At 56.4% G+C, this 17,249-nt stretch overlaps 1 protein-coding gene across 1 annotated transcript in view; it reads right to left on the reverse strand.

Annotated features, from left to right (window-relative positions):
* The window catches only part of LIMK1 (LIM domain kinase 1), a 19,472-nt gene extending 4,079 nt beyond the window's left edge, over nt 1-15,393 (reverse strand). Inside the window, exons 1-11 of the mRNA XM_024747222.1 lie at nt 15,226-15,393; nt 11,863-12,001; nt 11,409-11,518; nt 9,720-9,926; nt 4,673-4,778; nt 4,419-4,585; nt 3,145-3,328; nt 2,224-2,310; nt 1,768-1,899; nt 394-453; nt 9-20 (exon numbers count right to left, since the gene is read on the reverse strand). Coding sequence (XP_024602990.1) covers nt 9-20; nt 394-453; nt 1,768-1,899; nt 2,224-2,310; nt 3,145-3,328; nt 4,419-4,585; nt 4,673-4,778; nt 9,720-9,926; nt 11,409-11,518; nt 11,863-12,001; nt 15,226-15,272 — 1,251 coding nt within the window. The 5' untranslated portion in view covers nt 15,273-15,393. The remainder of the gene's footprint in view (nt 1-8; nt 21-393; nt 454-1,767; nt 1,900-2,223; nt 2,311-3,144; nt 3,329-4,418; nt 4,586-4,672; nt 4,779-9,719; nt 9,927-11,408; nt 11,519-11,862; nt 12,002-15,225) is intronic.
* Nucleotides 15,394-17,249: the final 1,856 nt, after the last annotated feature.

Below are 17,249 nucleotides of genomic sequence, written 5' to 3' on the forward strand. Positions count from 1 at the left end.
TTCATGGAGTGGAGGTAGGCCTGAGGGTGGGGGGCACTGGGGTCAGGGGGCAGCCGTGCTGAGGGCCCCCAGCCCCACCTTGGTCACCCCAAGGCTCCCACCTTCCCCCCTCCCACTGGATCCCCTCTGTCCTCTCTCAAAGCTTCCTGTGCCTTCCATTTCTAAACTTGTGAAGTTTAGGTGAGCGCTGGAGAACGTGTTTTGTTTTCCGTTTTTTGCCGCACCGCGTGGCCTGCGGGATCTTACTTCCCTGACCGGGGATGGAACCCGTGCCCCCTGCAGTGGAAGCGCGGAGTCTTAGCCACTGGACCGCCAGGGAAGCCCCGAGATGCTTTTATAAGTGGGGCCGGATCACCCAGCCCACACGCCCCGCGGCAATCGGAGCCTACTCACCATCCCCGAAGCGATGTCCTTGGCAAAGCTCACCCTCTGACTCCACGGGTACTGGCTGTCCTGGAGGTGGGGAGAACGACCAGGATAAGCCAACAGGGTCACAGTTGCAGGACATTGGGTGAGAGAGAGATAGGAAGAGGCGACTGTCCTGTAGGGTCTGATGACGCACCCCCAACTCTCTTCTACACCCACAACTGTCCCTTCTTTTTTTTTCTTTTTTTTTTTTGCCATGTGGCTTGTGGGATCTTAGCTCCCCAACCAGCGATTGAACCTGTGGCCCCGGCAGTGAGAGTGCTGAGTCCTAACCACTGGACTGCCAAGGAAGTCCCTCACAACTGTCCCCTCTAAGGGCTGTGGGTGAATAATTCAAAACAATTTTCTAACAGAACTGGTTCCAAACAGTGACGGGGTGGGAGATACTCTTCTATAGTTCCTGACCCACCTCCTCTGAGAACAAAAACTCTCTCTTCTACAAAATCCCATTTTTTCGAGTTTTTAAAAAACCTGAACCTGCTTTCATGGCCCAGCAGAGACGGGCCTGGCAAGGTCGCCTGCAGAGAGCTGCGGTGAGTCACTCTGGAGAACAGGGCTCTGGGCTCAAATCATTTGGGGAAACACTCCATTCTCTCCCCCCATCTCCTTGGAGACCTCAAGTGGGAGAGCAAGGACATCAGAACGTATTAAAGATTCAGGTGCAGCCAGGAAGCCTGCGCTGATGCAGCCCAGCGTTTCTAAGTTGCACTGGACCACAGAATCCCTCTGAGAAGTTACACCTGTCCGGAGCCCGCAGGGACCATACTCTGGTGACAGCAGGTAATCCAACCTAAGGGACTGAGGACTCAGCGGCGATGGAAGGGAACAGGGTCTCCGGGTCTGAGGGTGATGCTGGGGTGGTGATGCTGAGCGTCGGATCCCGGGGCATGGTCAGCATCCCAGGAGAGCTAGAAGCTCCCCTCCAAACGCTTCTTTTTTAGAGGAGGATCGGTAATTTCATCCAAGCTGTTACAGCAAGTTCTGAATTTTATACATCATGGCAAACAGTAAGTGACTTGGTTTTGCTTAGAAGCAAAACAAAGACCCTCTGGGAGAGGTAACCTATGGCAGGTGCATGGGGTTAACCTGACAGCCTGTGCATCCCCTCAGCAAAGCTGCCACCCTTCTCTGGGCCCCAGCTTCCCCCCGCACCTTAGATGGAGTCAGTTGCTCCCTTATTTGATTCAGAATCAGGGTCTGGAGGGCCTCTGACACCAGAGGCCGATCCCCAGTGAAGAGCCTGGGAGGAGACTGGGACCGACAGAGGAGCCGCTGGGCCCAGGGTCCTAGGGCAGGAGCGGCTGGGACGGGTCTCAGGCAGGGGCTCTGCCCGGCACTCACCATGCCCTTGATGAGGCCCCGGAGCGTGCCACCCTTGATGTACTCGGTGATGAAGTTGAGCCTCTTGTCCTTGTAGAGCACCCCAATGAACTTGAGCACGTTGGGGTGCTCCAGGCATCGCATGACCTTCACCTGGTGGGGTGCAAACAGGCTGGGCCCACGTCTCCTTCTCCCCGTTTCCCGCCAGAGGCCACCACGGACAGTTCCAAAGATGGAGGAGCCTTCAAGCCCCCGGGGTCACACCTGCCGGCTGCCGTGCTCTTTGCTTGGGCTGCTCCCACCCCCAGCGGCGTCCTTGCCCCTCTCGCCCTCCTGGCAGATAGTTTCTCTTCTTCCAGCGTGGGCTTGAGCGACACATCCTCCCGGAGCCCTCTGCCACCCACCCCCTCTCAGTGGCGAAGGGCAGGGCAGGTCCTAGGTGTCTGGTGGAGAGGGTGCAGCAGGCCCCTCACCCACCTCCTTGAGGAACGTCCGCTGGGTCTCCTCATCGAAGCGGATCAGCTCCTTCATCACCATCACCTCGCCTGTCTCCCGGTGTGTCACCTGCGTGGGGACGCCCAGGGCTTGAGACTCAGCACAGGCACGTGCTCTGCTCTAGGCCCGCCCTGCAGGAGGCCCAGCCCCACCCCAGGCGGACAGACAGACGGCTTCAAGCCCTTCGCAGACTTTTCATGGGATGCTCCTGGCCCCTGAGGGGCTGGGACTTAAGTCCTTTACAGGTGAGGAAACTGAGACTCAAGAAGGTTTCCCACCAGGCCCACAGTCACCCAGGTGGCAGGAAGGGGGGTGGCCAGGGCTTGGGTCCAGGACCGCCAGACCCAGAGGCCAGCTCTCTTTCCTCTGCTCTGCTGGGCTGTCTCCTGGAAGTCAAATGGTAGCTCTACCACAGATTCTGACCAGGGACAGGGGCTGGGGCCTGTCTGCACACGTGGACAACCTGGCTGGTGCCTTTTGTATAACTCTGAACCTTCCAGTCTGGTCATAGCCAGGTGACATCAGAGCCAGGGAAGGGCTCGTGTCTTGCTGGGGGAGAGTGTGAAGGGGGTGAGCAGCCCAGAGGCCAGGAGGGGGCTGGTATTGGGCTCAGTAAGGGGGCCGGGGGGAGGGAGCCTTCAGGGTCAGTCCGGGCTGCCCTCCCATCCCCCACCCCGAGGAGCCACTTTTCATGGTCTATGTATAGTAAGTCCCCTTCCCCTAACTAGCTCAGGGAGGCCCAGGTGGAGGAGAGCTCTGGCCAGCGAGTCTGGAAGCCAGATACCCATCTGCTGGGGCTTCCTGGGGACACTGGTGGGAGGAGGGTGGAGGACCAACGGGTCACACACAGACTGCCCCCCTGCTCCCACCCACAGCCCCATCCCTGCCTGGCGTGCCCTGTACCTTGATGGCCTGGCCGAAGCAGCCCTTGCCCAACACCTCCCCGTGGATGAGGTCCGAAGGTCGGAAGATGCGGTGCGGCCGGCAGACCACACGGAGGGACTCGGAGCGACCCAGGTCCTTGCGCTGGGAGGCCGGGGAGCCCAGCGAGCCGGCGCCCGGGGACCTGTCGATGCTGCAGCTCCTCCTGGGGGGACACACCCAGTGCCCGCTGCCAACAGGTGGGCACCTGGACGAGGCCCCCTTGGGGGGAGGCCAGGTCTCAGCCCTGCCCCCTTCCCCCTGCCTGCCATGCCCCATCGATGCCAGTCTATGTACAGTCACCCGTACAGCCAGAAAGGGCGGCAGAGGACAGCTCTCCTGGGGCAGTCATAAGGCTCTTGCCCCATCCTGATGCCAGCACCCAGTGCCCTGTCTGGCTTGGACTTCCTGTTAAGGTAGGAATGTTTGCCCTAGGCCTTCTCTGCCTGGTGACCCTGGATCAGACGCTTTGTCTCCCAGCATTTGAGTCCCAGGCCTTGGAGTGCAGAGGCAGACTACCTGCCCAGAATGCCCACAGGTGGCCTTGCAGGGTAGCCTGAGCTCCAGACAAATGCAGGGGAGGAGGAAACACATGCCTTCAGTATCAGTTTCTTAGTGTAAAGGCTGTCATCCCAGGTGTCCCCCTCAAAGCCTTGACCAGGAGTCCTGAGCAGACCCCCGCAGTGAGCGGCACGAGGACCAGGCTGCTTCTGGGCTTCTTCCTGGTGCCCCCCCACCTCTCTTTAAGAGAGTACAGGGCACTTGGCCCCTCTGGCCTGGACCACCACAACAGTCCCCCAGCTGTCTCTGGTCCTGGGCACCTCCCCGCAAAGGGGACCAGAGTGGTCTCTGTGAAACACGTCACCGTGCTGCAACACCCTTCGGTGGCGCCCCGGGATGGGCAAAGCCCGAAGACCCCGGCCACGAGTTTCTGCCTCAGAGCCCATCACTCCCCAACACATCCGATGCCCCAGCATTCTGAGCTGCTGGCCAGCTGCTCCTCGAAGCCAGAGCGCTGGTCCACCCTGGAAGCGCTGTCATCCCCAGCTGGGGGTGCTGCTTTCCCCGTTTGCTCCTCATTCTCCTTCCTCTTTCTAGCTCCCTGCACCCCTTGCCGGCCTCCTTCTTTTTGCAGGGCTGACTCCCCCATCAGACTGTGAGCTACCGGAGGGTAGGGACCAGGTCCCATGCCCCCTGAGGCCCAGCGTCAGTGAAAGTACCAAGATACAGTACATCAAGGTGCAGGGCTGACTTACAGGACAGGCTTCTGCCGGCCGGAGCTGCCCGCCTCCCCGCTGGGAGTATGAATCGGGGAGACCAGGGGGCTGGACTCAGGCCCGAGCCCGTGGCCCAGTGCGTCATGGGGGTCATGCTCAAGAGTCAGCTGGAGCAGGCGGCTGGTTTCCTGGATCAGCAGATCAATCTGGGGAGAGCAGGAGTGTGGACAGGTGAGTCTCAGGGGTGGTGCTCTCAGGGGAGCACCACCTCCAACCAGACTCAGGACCCATACCTCGTCCAAGGGCACATTCCGGATGGGTGTGCCATTGATTTCCAGGATCCGGTCTCCAACGTGGATGGAATTCTTCACATCCGGGCTCATGCAGCCTGGGTCCACTCTGTGGGCATAGAGCGGTGGTCAGACCCCTGCTCACCCCGCTAGGAAACCAAGGCCAAGGGGATCAGATCAGGAGCGTGGGGCAAACCATTCTATCTTGTGTGAACGGCAGGTGGCAACTGGCGGGAACACCGAGTTCTGGTTTGGTGGGAAGAGTTCTATACTAATTACAATGCTTGCCGTGGGTGTGGAACTGGAGAAAAGTGGCATGCCCTCCAGGTGTTTGCCCCCCTATACTAGATGCTCAGGGGCTCCTGTTCAACAGGGCGTTGTCTCTGCCATGGAGGACAGACCTCTCCTTCTACCTGGCTGGTACGTGTGGGGCAGACAAGCGTCAAAGAGTCCTAAGAGCGTCTGGACCCACTGCTTCCTACCTGACCCCCAAACTTGCCCTGCAAGATGAAGCTAAGGCTCCCACTCCTCTGGGATCGGCGGGAAGGAGCCAGTAGCCTGGGCTGGGCCACAGCTGCAGGGTGGAGATGGGGCTGGTGCCCTGGATTACTTGGCCATAAACTAACTCACAGAATGGCCAACTTGCCAAATTTACTTGCTTCTTTTAACTCCTTGGTGTTAACGGTCTGATTGTCATTTTGTCTTTGTAAAAGCTTTTCAAAGAATGGTCACTTTGTCTCTGACATGAGATGGGGAAGGGCTGGGGGAGGGTGGGCAGGACAGAAAGGAGACTGAGAGCTTTAAGAAAAACAGATTGCTAGCAATTTTTCAATTATCGAGAGTATACTCTCACATGGGGGAGAAGTGCTTCCTTACACAGGAAAGTCAGGTAATAAATACAGCAGGAAGAACACAGAAAATCACCACTTCGTAGCCGTCACAGAATTATCTGTGGATGCTAGAGTCAGTGAAAGGCTGCTGGAAACAGGATATTTACAGACTCATATCTCACAGATGACTCAAACTGGTTACATTGCAAAGGGGAAAGAAATCCCTTACAGCAGAGAGAGTGGACTGCACTTTAACCAAATAATCGAAGTTGACATCCCCAATAAAGGGAGCACTTCACTGACATCCTGTGTCTACCAGTAAGATGCACAGAGAAGGACGCAGCATCAGTTATCTGGTTAAAATGCATGACTTAAACCTAAGGAAGAGGAACCCTCTGTAGAACCCCAATGGAGGGGCACGCTTCCTTAACTGACTTGCACTCTTCACACATGTCAAGGTCACAACGGACAATGAAAAGCTGAGGAACTGGCACAGATTAAAAGAGACCGAAGAGACATGAGGATTCAATGCAATGTGTGATCCTGGATTGGATCTTGGATCAAGGGGGAAACTGCCATAAAGGACAGTGTTGAGACAACTGGCAAAATTCGCATGTGGATTGGATACTGAATAAAAGTGTCAATGTTACACTTCCTCAATATCATCATTACACTATAAGATACAACGGATAATCATGTAAGGGAATGCCCTTGTTGTTAGGAGAAGGTCTGAAGTATGTGGGGGGAGGATGGGTCAATGGTGCCTACAACCTCCACTCAAATGATTTAGTAAAATATAGCAATATGTACGTGTGTGTATATACAAATAAGTATATATATGTACGTACACACAAGTACATAGACAGAGGGAGAGACACACATGCCTCAGGTGTGGTAGAAAGTTAAAATTGGTGAACTTAGGTAAAAGGTGTATAGGTATTCAATATACTTATTATTTTAGTAATTCTTCTGTAAATTTGAAATTTTCAGGATTAAAAAAGTTAAAAAATAGTGAATATATTTTCATGGATAAAGACTTCTTATGGATATAGCCTCAAAAATATATTCCTGGGCTTCCCTGGTGGCGCAGTGGTTGAGAGTCCGCCTGCCGATGCAGGGGACACGGGTTCGTGCCCCGGTCCGGGAAGATCCCACATGCCGCACAGCGGCTAGGCCCGTGAGCCATGGCCGCTGAGCCTGCGTGTCCGGAGACTGTGCTCCGCAACGGGAGAGGCCACATACCGAAAAAAAAAAATATATATATATATATATTCCTTAGGGAACTGCCTGGTGGTCCAGTGGTTAGGACTTGGTGCTTTCACTGCTGTGGCCCGGGTTCAATCCCTGGTGGGGGAACTAAGATCCCACAAGCTGCACAGTATGGCCAAAGGGGGGAAAAGAAGCAGGAAAGAATGCTCACCCAGTGAGGGAGGCAGGGAGGAGGTGCCATGGACCCTCTACTCCTAAAATTCTGCCCAGTTGTCAGGGACCAGCTGGTCTGGGAGTTTCCCCATCTCTCTCACCAATCTGTCTGTTCACTTGTGTATGGAAGGCAGCTGCTGGCCTGGCTGATGCTCAAGATGGGGGTGGAGATGCAGAGTCAAGCCCAACCTCCTCCCCGCCCCGCAGTACCACCTTCACTTCTCACCAGTGCTTAGGCACGGGGCCTGGTACCTGGCAGGTATGTGAGAAATGTTCACTGAATCCAAAGAAAGCTGGCATGTGGCTCCCACACCCAGACACGGGGAATGTTTAAAACTATTTCTCAAGGGTCCATGAAGGCCCAGGAGAAATCTTAGAAGGCCCCAAGGTATCTGACTTCCTTGTTGTTCAGACAGAGACCCCAAAGACCCGAGAGGAAAAGGGAACTGCTCAACATCTCATGGCACGTTATCAACTGCATCAGCCCCTTAACCTTCATTTCTTCTTACATCTCGGACCTTTTCTACAACCTTTAGAATTTTCTTTAGGGATGATCTGCTAGTATCAAATCTCATTTTGTCTGCCTTAACATGTCTTTATTTCACCTTCATACTTGAAGAATGTTTTCATCAAGTATAGAATTCTATACTTGATGGTTCTTTTTTGCTGAGTGCATTGAATATATCATTTCACTATTTCTGGCTTTCATTGTTTCTGTTGAGAAATCAGGTGTCAGCCTGTTCTGTTTTTTTTTTTTTTTTTTAAATGGTACAGTTACTTTTTAATTTTATTTATTTACTTTCGGCTGTGTTGGGTCTTTGTTTCTGTGCGAGGGCTTTCTCTAGTTGTGGCAAGCGGGGGCCACTCTTCATCGCAGTGCGTGCGGTGGCCTCTCACTATCGCGGACTCTCTTGTTGCGGAGCACAGGCTCCAGACGCGCAGGCTCAGTAGTTGTGGCTCATGGGCCTAGTTGCTCCGTGGCATGTGGGATCTTCCCAGACCAGGGCTTGAACCCGTGTCCCCTGCATTGGCAGGCGGACTCCCAACCACTGCGCCACCAGGGAAGCCCCTGTTCTGTTTTTGAAGGAAATTTTTTTTAAATAAATTTATTTATTTATGGCTGCATTGGGTCTTTGTTGCTGCTGCACGCAGGCTTTCTCCCTATTGCGGCGAGTCGGGGCTACTCTTCGTTGCAGTATGCAGGCTTCTCATTGCAGTGGCTTCTCTTGGTGCAGAGCATGGGCTCTAGACGCAAGGGCTTCAGTAGCTCTGGCACAGGGGCTCAGTAGTTGTGGCTCGTGGGCTCTAGAGCACAGGCTCAGTAGTTGTGGCACACAGGTTTAGTTGCTCCTCGGCATGTGGGATCTTCCCAGACCAGGGCTCAAACCTGTGTCCCCTACATTGGCAGGCGGATTCTTAACCACTGAGCCACCAGGGAAGTCGTCCCTATGGCTACTTTTAAAGTCTTTTCTTTTGCCTTTGGTGTAGTTGTTTCACCAGGTGGGGGAATCTACGGGTGAATTTCTTTTTAGTTTTCCTGTTTGGGATTCACTGGGTTTCAGTCTGTGGATTGGTATCTTTTATCAGCTCTGGGAAGTTCTCAGCCATCATATCTTCAAATACTGCCTCTCTCCCATTCTCTCTTCTCCTGTGATTCTAGATGGATGATTAGAGCTGCTCACTGTGTCCTCCGTATGTCTTAACCTCTCTTTCCCTATTTTCACCTTGCTGCGTTTTTGCTTCTCCCTTCAGCTGTTTAAAACCCTCCTCTACTGCTAAACCTATCTTTCACTTCTAGGGGTTCTATGTGGTTCTTTTCCAAATTCATTTGCTCTTTACTCACTTTTCCCAAGGATCTCTTTATTTATTAAAACATATGGAGCATAATTATTTTGTATTGTTTCTGATAATCCTACTATCTGCAGGTTTTGTAGGTCTGTTTCTGCCACCTGTTGTTTCCACTGGTTCTTGCTCACAGTGCCTTGTTCTCTGTGATTTTTGACCAAATGGCTCACCTTCCTTGGGACGCTTATCTCAGAGAAACTCTGTGAAGCCTGGAGGTGGGTTCCTCCAGAAAGGATCTGCATCTGATTCTGTCAGGGCCTGAGGACATTACCCCTAGCAGAGAAGTACTTTAAACTTTTACAATTTTGCCTGGAGGTTTTCTGAACCACCCAGGCATGTGAACTTGGTCTGCAAACCCAAGTGTATGAATTCTCAGGGGAGAGTCCCTCTCCCCTTCCATTTAGGTTCAAATCAGTTTATCTTCCAGTTCTGGGAGTTGGTTGCCAGGGGCGGCTGGTAGAAGGTGTGGTTTATTTCTTGTTCTTCCCCACCCTGAGAGCCCTTTGGGGGTTGCAGCTTTATGGGGTGGGGAGGCGTTCTCTTATTAGTCTCACTTTCCTTGAGCAAGTCAGGGCTTTGAGAGGCTCAGCCATGAGAAGACTCGAAAACTGAAGCCTAATTCACCAAATTCAGATTTGCCCTTAAGTCATGGCTGACTTCCGTGCTCTGCTGACACCCCTGGGCTCCTTCCTTCATTTATTCCTGACCTGGTTACTTCTCTTTCTTGTTGGGTCATGCAGGGATTAAAGAAAACATTTAAAATATTTTATCTAACATTTGTTATTTTTTTTGGAGGAATGATTGGACCAGGCATCTGGTATACCAGTTGTCAGAGCTGGGTTCCATCTGGGCCCATGTGCTCACCCATTCTCAGGGCCCCCCTGCCCCAGGGTCGGCCACCCACCTAGAGCATCCGTGCCCACAGCTGCAGCCTCAGCAGGCCAGCCACTCACCCCTGGACGCGGACGGTGTGGGAGTGCTCTGTGCTGCAGCCTGGCGGGCCGTGAGGGGGGTCGATGGAGACCGAGAGACCACGTTTGCCATGAGCCGAGGCTGGGATGGATACGAGGGTGACTGTGTGGGGCAGGTGGGAGCTGGGGGAATCAGGCAGGATCTGCTCAATGACGGGGGTCACCACAGTCTGGTAGTAGCAGTGTCCGCTGCAAGAGCCACAGGCAGTGGGGACCCAAAGAGCGGGAAGAAAAGTGTGTCAGGACAGTAACCAGCATCACCCCCACCCTGATCCCTCAGCCCCAGGCTCTCTTCTCCTCCCACCCTCCCCTCACTGCTCCCCAAGGGAAGAGGAGGATCTTGGCTGCCTGGGCTGGGAAGCAGGAACTGGGCATGCTCAGCCCAGCCTTGCCCCTCTCCGGGGCTCACTCTAGGTTGTCTATGCTCTGTCAGCTGGCCAAGATGAGGCCTGGGGATAAGTCCAGTCCAGCAGGAAGTCATTAAGAGTCCATTTGGGATCCTCAAAAGTCATGCTGCCCTCAAATCCAGCTTTATCAGTGTTGCCATAATAAAGAATTTGTCTGGTCTTTGTCCCTTGGCTCTAAATCCTTGGAACAGGAGTATCTTCCTTTTTCTTGAGCCCTTCACACACTTGAGCTAATGTTAATGAGATGACTCAGGCAGCAGGGAGGTGGGTGCTGGTCACCAGAAAGACTGACCACGTGATGAGAGGGCTATGGCTCTGACCCAGCCTGACCTCGAGTAAACTGAGTTCAATCCATGCCCAGTGATTCAATCAATTATGCTACATAATGAAACCCCAATAAAAACTCTGGTGATGCCAGGGAGGACGGGTCACACGTCTTGATTCCATGGGTGGAATGCACAGAAGCTGTGCATTCGAGACCCTCCCGGACCTCGCCCTTTGCGTCTCTTCATCTGGCTGGTCCTGATTTGTAGCCTTTAGTAAAAACCTGTAATTGTGAGTATAGCGCTCTCTTGAGCTCTGAGTCATTGAGCGAAGTATCAAAGCTGAGAGAGCTGTGAGAATCCCTGACTTTGCAGCCAATCGGTCAGAAATGCGAGTGGCCTGGGGACTCCCAAACTTGTGGCCGGTGACTGAAGTCAGGGCGAACTTGCTGGGGACAGGTCCCGAGCTCACAGGGCTGGTGCTAACTCTGAGGGTTGGTGCCAGAACTGCACAGCAGTGATGTCAGTAAGAAAGCTGATGTCTGTGGGACCTCCCTGGCGGTCCAGTGGTTGAGAATAAGCCTTCCAAGGCAGGGGATGTGGGTTTGATCCCTGGTCGGGGAACTAAGATCCCACATACGGCAGGGCAACGAAGCCCGTGCACTGCAACTACTGAGCCCACGCGCCGCAACTAGAGAGCCTGTGCGCCACAACTAGAGAGAAGCCCGCGCGCCACAACAAAAGATCCTGCATGCCGCAACTAAGACTGGACGCAGCCAAACTATTAGATAAATATTAAAAAGAAAAAAAACGAAGAGAAAAGAAAGCTGATGTCTGAGGCTTTCTCCACCTGATTGCTGTGTCTTATATTTCCCAGTGGTTTCTACACTGTCACTATGACTGCCCCCCACATGGAAAGGGGAAGGGCCCTGGCGTGGGAGACATGTGACACGGTGGTGGGGCGGGGGCACGCCAGGCGCAGGGAGGGGCGGGGCACTCACCAGTAGAGCTTGGAGTGCTCCACCAGAGTGTAGGTGTCTCCATCACCGATGAAGGTCCCACATGTGAGGCAGATGAAGCATTCGGGGTGGTACTTCAGCTCCCCGGCCACCTGGAAGGGGAGTTGGGGACAAGCCACCTCAGCAGCCCCTTCAGCCCCCATAGCTCCTCCCCTCGGCCTCCTCTCAGAAGGACAGCCCCAAACCAACTTCGGGGCAGACAGAGTTGCCTCCATAATAGCGGGCTGAGGGATACAGACAGAGAAACAGGCTCAGGAGCCACAGAGGAATCAGAGAACTAGTGAAAAGAAGAACAAGAGAGATGATGGGAGAGAGATCTGGACCAGGGAAACCTGTGAAAACACATACATATGCACGCACACGCGCGCGCGCACACACACACACACACACACACACACACACAGGTGAGGTGTGTGAGTGGGGGAGGGGTGCTTACCATGACCAGCCCCTTGGTGATGTGCTCTGAGCACCCGTGGCAAGACTCGCCATAGCGGGCCCAGTAGTCCTTCTTGCAGAAGAGCTGCCCATCCTTCTCATAGTACTGGTGTGAAAGGGAGGCACTGCATTCGCAACACCTGGGTGGAAGGGGAGCTGGGGCTCAGAGGGGCCCACCCCTCCCGCACACCTGGGCCCTTCCAGTCTACAGGCAGCACTAGAGAAAGGTGTACCCTCTGGACGGGAGCAGCCTGTGCTGGGGCACAGGGCTTGGCAAGTGGAGCCGGGGATGGATTCAGCGCCCACCCTCACCCCCTCTGCCGTGGCCCCTCAGCCCAAAGCCTTGGTACTACGTGCAGCCTGAACAACCACCCTCAGCAGTTCTGCACCCAGGGTGTCGGGCCCACTTGCTAGACCTGGACTGAGAGGTGCAACTCATCTGAGCCCCCTGTCCCTTGTCGTGAAGGAAGATGGCCAGCGAGGGCAGGCAAGTTACTCTCAGTCACCCACCAGTCAGGCCCAGGGAGGGCTGGAACCTGGGAGCCCAGGATTCAGGTCTCGGGGTGGGGGGAAGCGGGGCTGGAACTGTGAGCCCCACTCTTCCAGTCTAGTCGGCTTCCTCTCCCTCCCCCTCCCCCCACTCCCAGCAAAGGGAGGCAGCTCTGGCGGCTGACGTAGATGGTGGTAACCTTTCGCGCTGTGAAGACCTACTAAGTGCTGGCACCTTTCCATTTTCTTGCTTAATAAATGTACTAATCCTCACAGGCCACCATGAGGCAGGCGTGGCTATCCTCGTCTTAGAGATGAGGCAGATGAACGTAGGAGGGTCTACCCTGCCCAAGGTCACAGAGATGGGCACCACAGGCCCCATGAAGATACTCCCAGTTCCACCAAGATACAAGGCAGGAGTTCAGCTCAGTATAGACCAGTCAGTCAGTTAAGAGAGGGGATCTCCCGGCTCCCTAGGCTTCAGCCAGCCCCACGAGTGCTGCCAGTCACAAGAACGGGGTTCAGCATAGGCAGCGGGAAGGCCTGGCTGGTGGGGCCCCTGAAGGGCAGATGGGGAGAAATGATGTACAGGCTTCTTTCTATGTGCCACCCCCCAGGCCAGGAGCTAGACCTACATGCCTGACGTCTTTCCGGCAAGTGTCCTGGTCGGGTGGGGACCAGCAGCTCAGCTAAGCCAGGGTAATAAGTAAATGCAAAAATGTGGGGCCCCCAGTGACTGACACCCTCCTCAACCCCGGGCACAAGCTCCACTGGGTTCTGCAAAGCCTGACCCAGGTCCTGGCATGCACAGGTATGTCTGGGCCGGAGTACACACTGCGCAGAGAACGGCCAGGGGACCCGTCCAGCTCTGTTGCTGTCTGGGTGCTCCGGGTGATGTACCAAGGTCGCATAGGGATAGGAGGGCCCAGGCTCTGAGCTCATGGTTCAGTGGGGGAACAAACCAGGAGACAGGAGGGCAGGAAAGACTTGGGCTGGGTCAGAGAGCACTGTGCTCCAGGCAGCCGGGAAAGCCTCCTGCTCTACCGTAGCCTGCACAGGGCAGCACTCATTGACTGCACTCAATGACTGCTCCTGAACTAGGGAACTGGGGAGGGGAGGGGGGAGGAGGAGGGAGCGCAGAGCAGCAAGAGTGCTGCTGGGACACTGTCCCTTTAAGAGGATCCAGCCAGTTCCCCATTGTCTGGTAGCCTGAGGGGAGGGGCTGGGGACCACAGCTTGGGGCTTTGGGCAGGGGGCGGGCAGGGGAACACAAAATGCCCGGGTTTTGGAAGCCAGGAAGGCGGGGTCTGATGAGTTCTCTCAAAGGGATGGCGAGTGGGGAGGGAAAGTCTCTGGAGGCAGCGCTGGGACGCTGGAGGCTGCAGCGGAAGCAGCGGCTGGACGGGAGCCATGACGTCATCTGTTGCCCCTGCAGCCCTTCCTGCCCCCACAATCGCTGCCGACTGCAGTGGGTGGGCACCTTACCACGGGGCGGGCGACAAGGCAAGGAAGGCACCGAGCCAGGAGGGAGGACACCCGGGACGGGGAGGTCCCCGGCGCAGCCCCCAGGGGGCTCTAACCTAGCAGGAAGGTGCGCAGCAGGAGAGCAGGCTCCGCAAAGAGGCGGGGCGCAGGCAGCGCACGGTGACCTTGGGGAGATACCCCACTCCCTGTGCGGATCGGTGATTCGCTTCGCCCTTCCGCTGACCAGACCCACCAGACACTAAGCGCGTCACCGCGGGAGTCTCCCCCACAGCCCCAGGCTGCAGGAAGCAGCCCCCCTCCCCCACCTCGGTGGGCGGGTCAGTCGGGGCTCTGGAGCGGCCGCCTTCCTCCCGGGGAGAGAATGCTCTTCTGCCTGCAAACTCCTAGTCCTTCTCACGCACAAACATTCATCACTGTAGCAGCCCTGGAAGACCCCACGTTGCTTCACTCACGCTGTGAGTGCAGTCAGCTCCCTGATAACCACTTCCCTGAAGCCTGATCAGATGCGCCCATGGCCCCCCACGCAGCCTGCACCGCCAGCCTCTGCCATTAACCTGCCGGCTCCCCGAGGTCCCAGACCAGGCACCTACAAACGCTGGTTCCCCGAAGAGAATAGAAGTGCTTCCTGCCAGACTGGCTCACTCTGTGCACTCAACCAGGAGCAGTTCCCACCCCCAGCGTCCTCAGAACTGCTCCAGGGTGCCCTGGCTCAGCCTCCATCTCAGACAGGGGATCTAGCCCAGGCTCACATAGTAGTTTGGTGGCTGGCGCCTGGGGCCTCAGTGGACCTTTGCCGATGGAAGGCACACAGGAGCCCCTGACTCTGTGCATCCCCTCACCCCTCAGGCCCGCATCGGGCCAGGAGCCAGAGGCGGCAGGTGGGGCAGGACATGCCTGGTGGCTCTTGGGGTGCCCCCCAGTGCCCCTGCCCCTACAAAGGGTGTCAAGAGAGTAATACCAGGTACAGTGTAGCCCTCTCCCAGAGCAGCAAAGGCAGAGCCAGGCTTGAGCAGGAGAGGAGGGCACTGTGGGGCTGGAGGGGGGATGAACAGGCCAGGCTGGGAAGCAGTGGAAACCCCTACGGCGACAGGTCCTTCCCTCCCAGGGGTGCCCTCTACCCAGAGCCACATCCCTGGACACCAAGGGTGAAAAAGAGCAGCTGGGGGACCAGCCTCAAGGGAGACCTGTACCAGAAGGGCCAGGAGCCTCAGCGGTGGCCTGCTTCCCCTCGACAGGCGGCCAACAGGGACCAAGGAGTTTCAGTTCTCCTGCCCCATTGCCCGGCCTCAGGTGGGTCTGTCCCACCATGGCCTCCAGCCCCAGCCCTCACACCAGGGGCCCTGCCCCTGCCCGAGGGCTGGGACAGGTGGGGAAGGGGCTTTCCACTTACTTAGCCCCTCGGAGGAAGCAGCATCTTCTCAGGTTCGAGGCCAGCATCCTTTATCCTTTGCTGCTACCTATCGCAGGGGGGCCCCAGAGGCCTATGGGGAGTGCAGGGGTGGGCCGGACAGGCTGTTTCCCTATCCTACTCCAGGCACTCAGGATTGGAGGCTGCAGAGGGAGGGGCCAGCGTGGCCACACGGCAGGGGAGGAGGATGCAGTGATGTGGGTGCAAGAGGACTTGGTCTTAGCTCACAACAGGAAGCAGCTGAAGGGCCTACTGCCTGGGCTCTGGTGCAGGCGGGGAAGCTTGGCCGGCACTGTGTCCTCAGCCCTGCACACCCGAGAAAGGCACCCTCCGTGCCCCCCGGCCTCTGCTGTAACAAAGGCACTGGAGCCTCTCTGGGCACAGGGAGCAGCTGCTTCTTCTGGTGCTGCCCCCGAGGGAACAGAGCTTGACTTCCATGGACAGTCCATCCTCTTTGCCTGCAAGTCCCCCAAAGAGGGGGGCGTCCCAGCCCAGGCTCCGGCCCCCAGTGCCAGCTGTGCACTCAGCCCTCCTCATCCAGGGTCAGCCCAACCAGCCTCCAGGGAGATGTTACCCGAGTTACGGCAGCCCCAGGGCTCCTGAGCTGCAGGCTTCTGGGAAGGGACCTCCCAGAGGCAGCAGCTGGGCAAAGGGAAGTCTGGACCCCCCTGGGCCTGGCCACGGCCTCCCAGGAGGCTGGAACAGAGAAAGGGGCTGGCTCTGCGGTGACAATGGGCCCAACAGCCACTCTGTCGCTGCAAGGCTCTCAGAGCCCAGGGGCTGGTGGCAGCCCTGCTTCACGGCACTGAGATGCTTCCAGGGGCCCAGCAAGCAGCGACTCCTCTCTGAGCTGCTTTCCTGACTGTCATGGGAGTGAGGACACCGTTGGCCTCAACCAGGTTTGGGGGCTGTTGGGAGGACCACACGCCGCGGGGCCAGAAACACTGTGTAAGTCGTGGAACCATGTGGAAGCCATGGCTCTTACTGCCTGCGGGCCCTCCCTCACTGTGGGAGCCTTCCCTGTGTCCCCACCGCACCAGGGCCAAACCCAACGTGCCCCTCCCTACCGCCCGCTCCCAGGGCCTCAGCCCTCTGCTGGTTAACAGGGCAGGGACCCCTCCAAAGCTAGGTTCCATGCATCCTGCCCCACTGCTGCCCTTCTGTGGCTTCTGTGGCTGCACGCCTGGCCCTCCCCCATGTCTCCCAAGGCTCTGCCTCCCTCCCCACCCCATGCACCGGGGCCCCCAAAGTTCCCTGGATTTCTCTTGGCCTCTTCTCAAATCCCATCCCCCAGCACCGAGTAGGCTGTTGTCTCTGCCCTTCCCACCTCTGACCGGTCTCAGATCACCTCGGCCAGCTTTCGGGAGGGCACTGCCTCCCTGGCTAGCCTACTGCACCTCCACCTCAACAAGGACAGGGCATAACTCCTCACCAACATGGCCCCCAGCTCCACCAGAGCCAACAGACCACTGGCCTCCTCTGCACCCGGGGTGAAAAACCAGACTCTGCTGTAGATTCTGCCCCTCCCACTCACCAGCCCCCAGCTCCACCCCACAGCCCCTGACTTCTTCAGCTCTGCAGTGACTTGGAGTGAGAGAGACATAGGTTCGAGTCCCAGCTCTGGCTGTTGCAACTTTCAGCAAGTTACTTGATTTCTCCGAGCCTCCATTTCTTACGTGGAAATCGAGTGAATAATGGCACCTCCTACGGTTATGGTGAAGGTTTAATGAAATGACATTACAAGAGTCACCAATGAATAGTGGCTAATATGGCTAATCCTTGCCAAATATCGTCCCTTCTAGATCTGAAACTCTGTCCACTCTTAGTCACTGTCCTATGTCAGGTCTTACGGGCACAGAGCCCCGAACTATTGACAGTCCCTTCCCTGCCATGTTACCACCATCTGCCCACTGGGATGGCATTTTTCAATAGCACTTCTGCCCACATCCCTCCCCTGCTTTCTGACCCTCTCTGCTGGCTCCCTACTGCCCTCAGAAGCTACTGAT

The sequence above is a fragment of the Neophocaena asiaeorientalis genome, unplaced genomic scaffold (assembly GCF_003031525.2).
Source record: "Neophocaena asiaeorientalis asiaeorientalis breed wild unplaced genomic scaffold, Neophocaena_asiaeorientalis_V1.1 scaffold607, whole genome shotgun sequence".
NCBI classification, from domain to species: domain Eukaryota; kingdom Metazoa; phylum Chordata; class Mammalia; order Artiodactyla; family Phocoenidae; genus Neophocaena; species Neophocaena asiaeorientalis.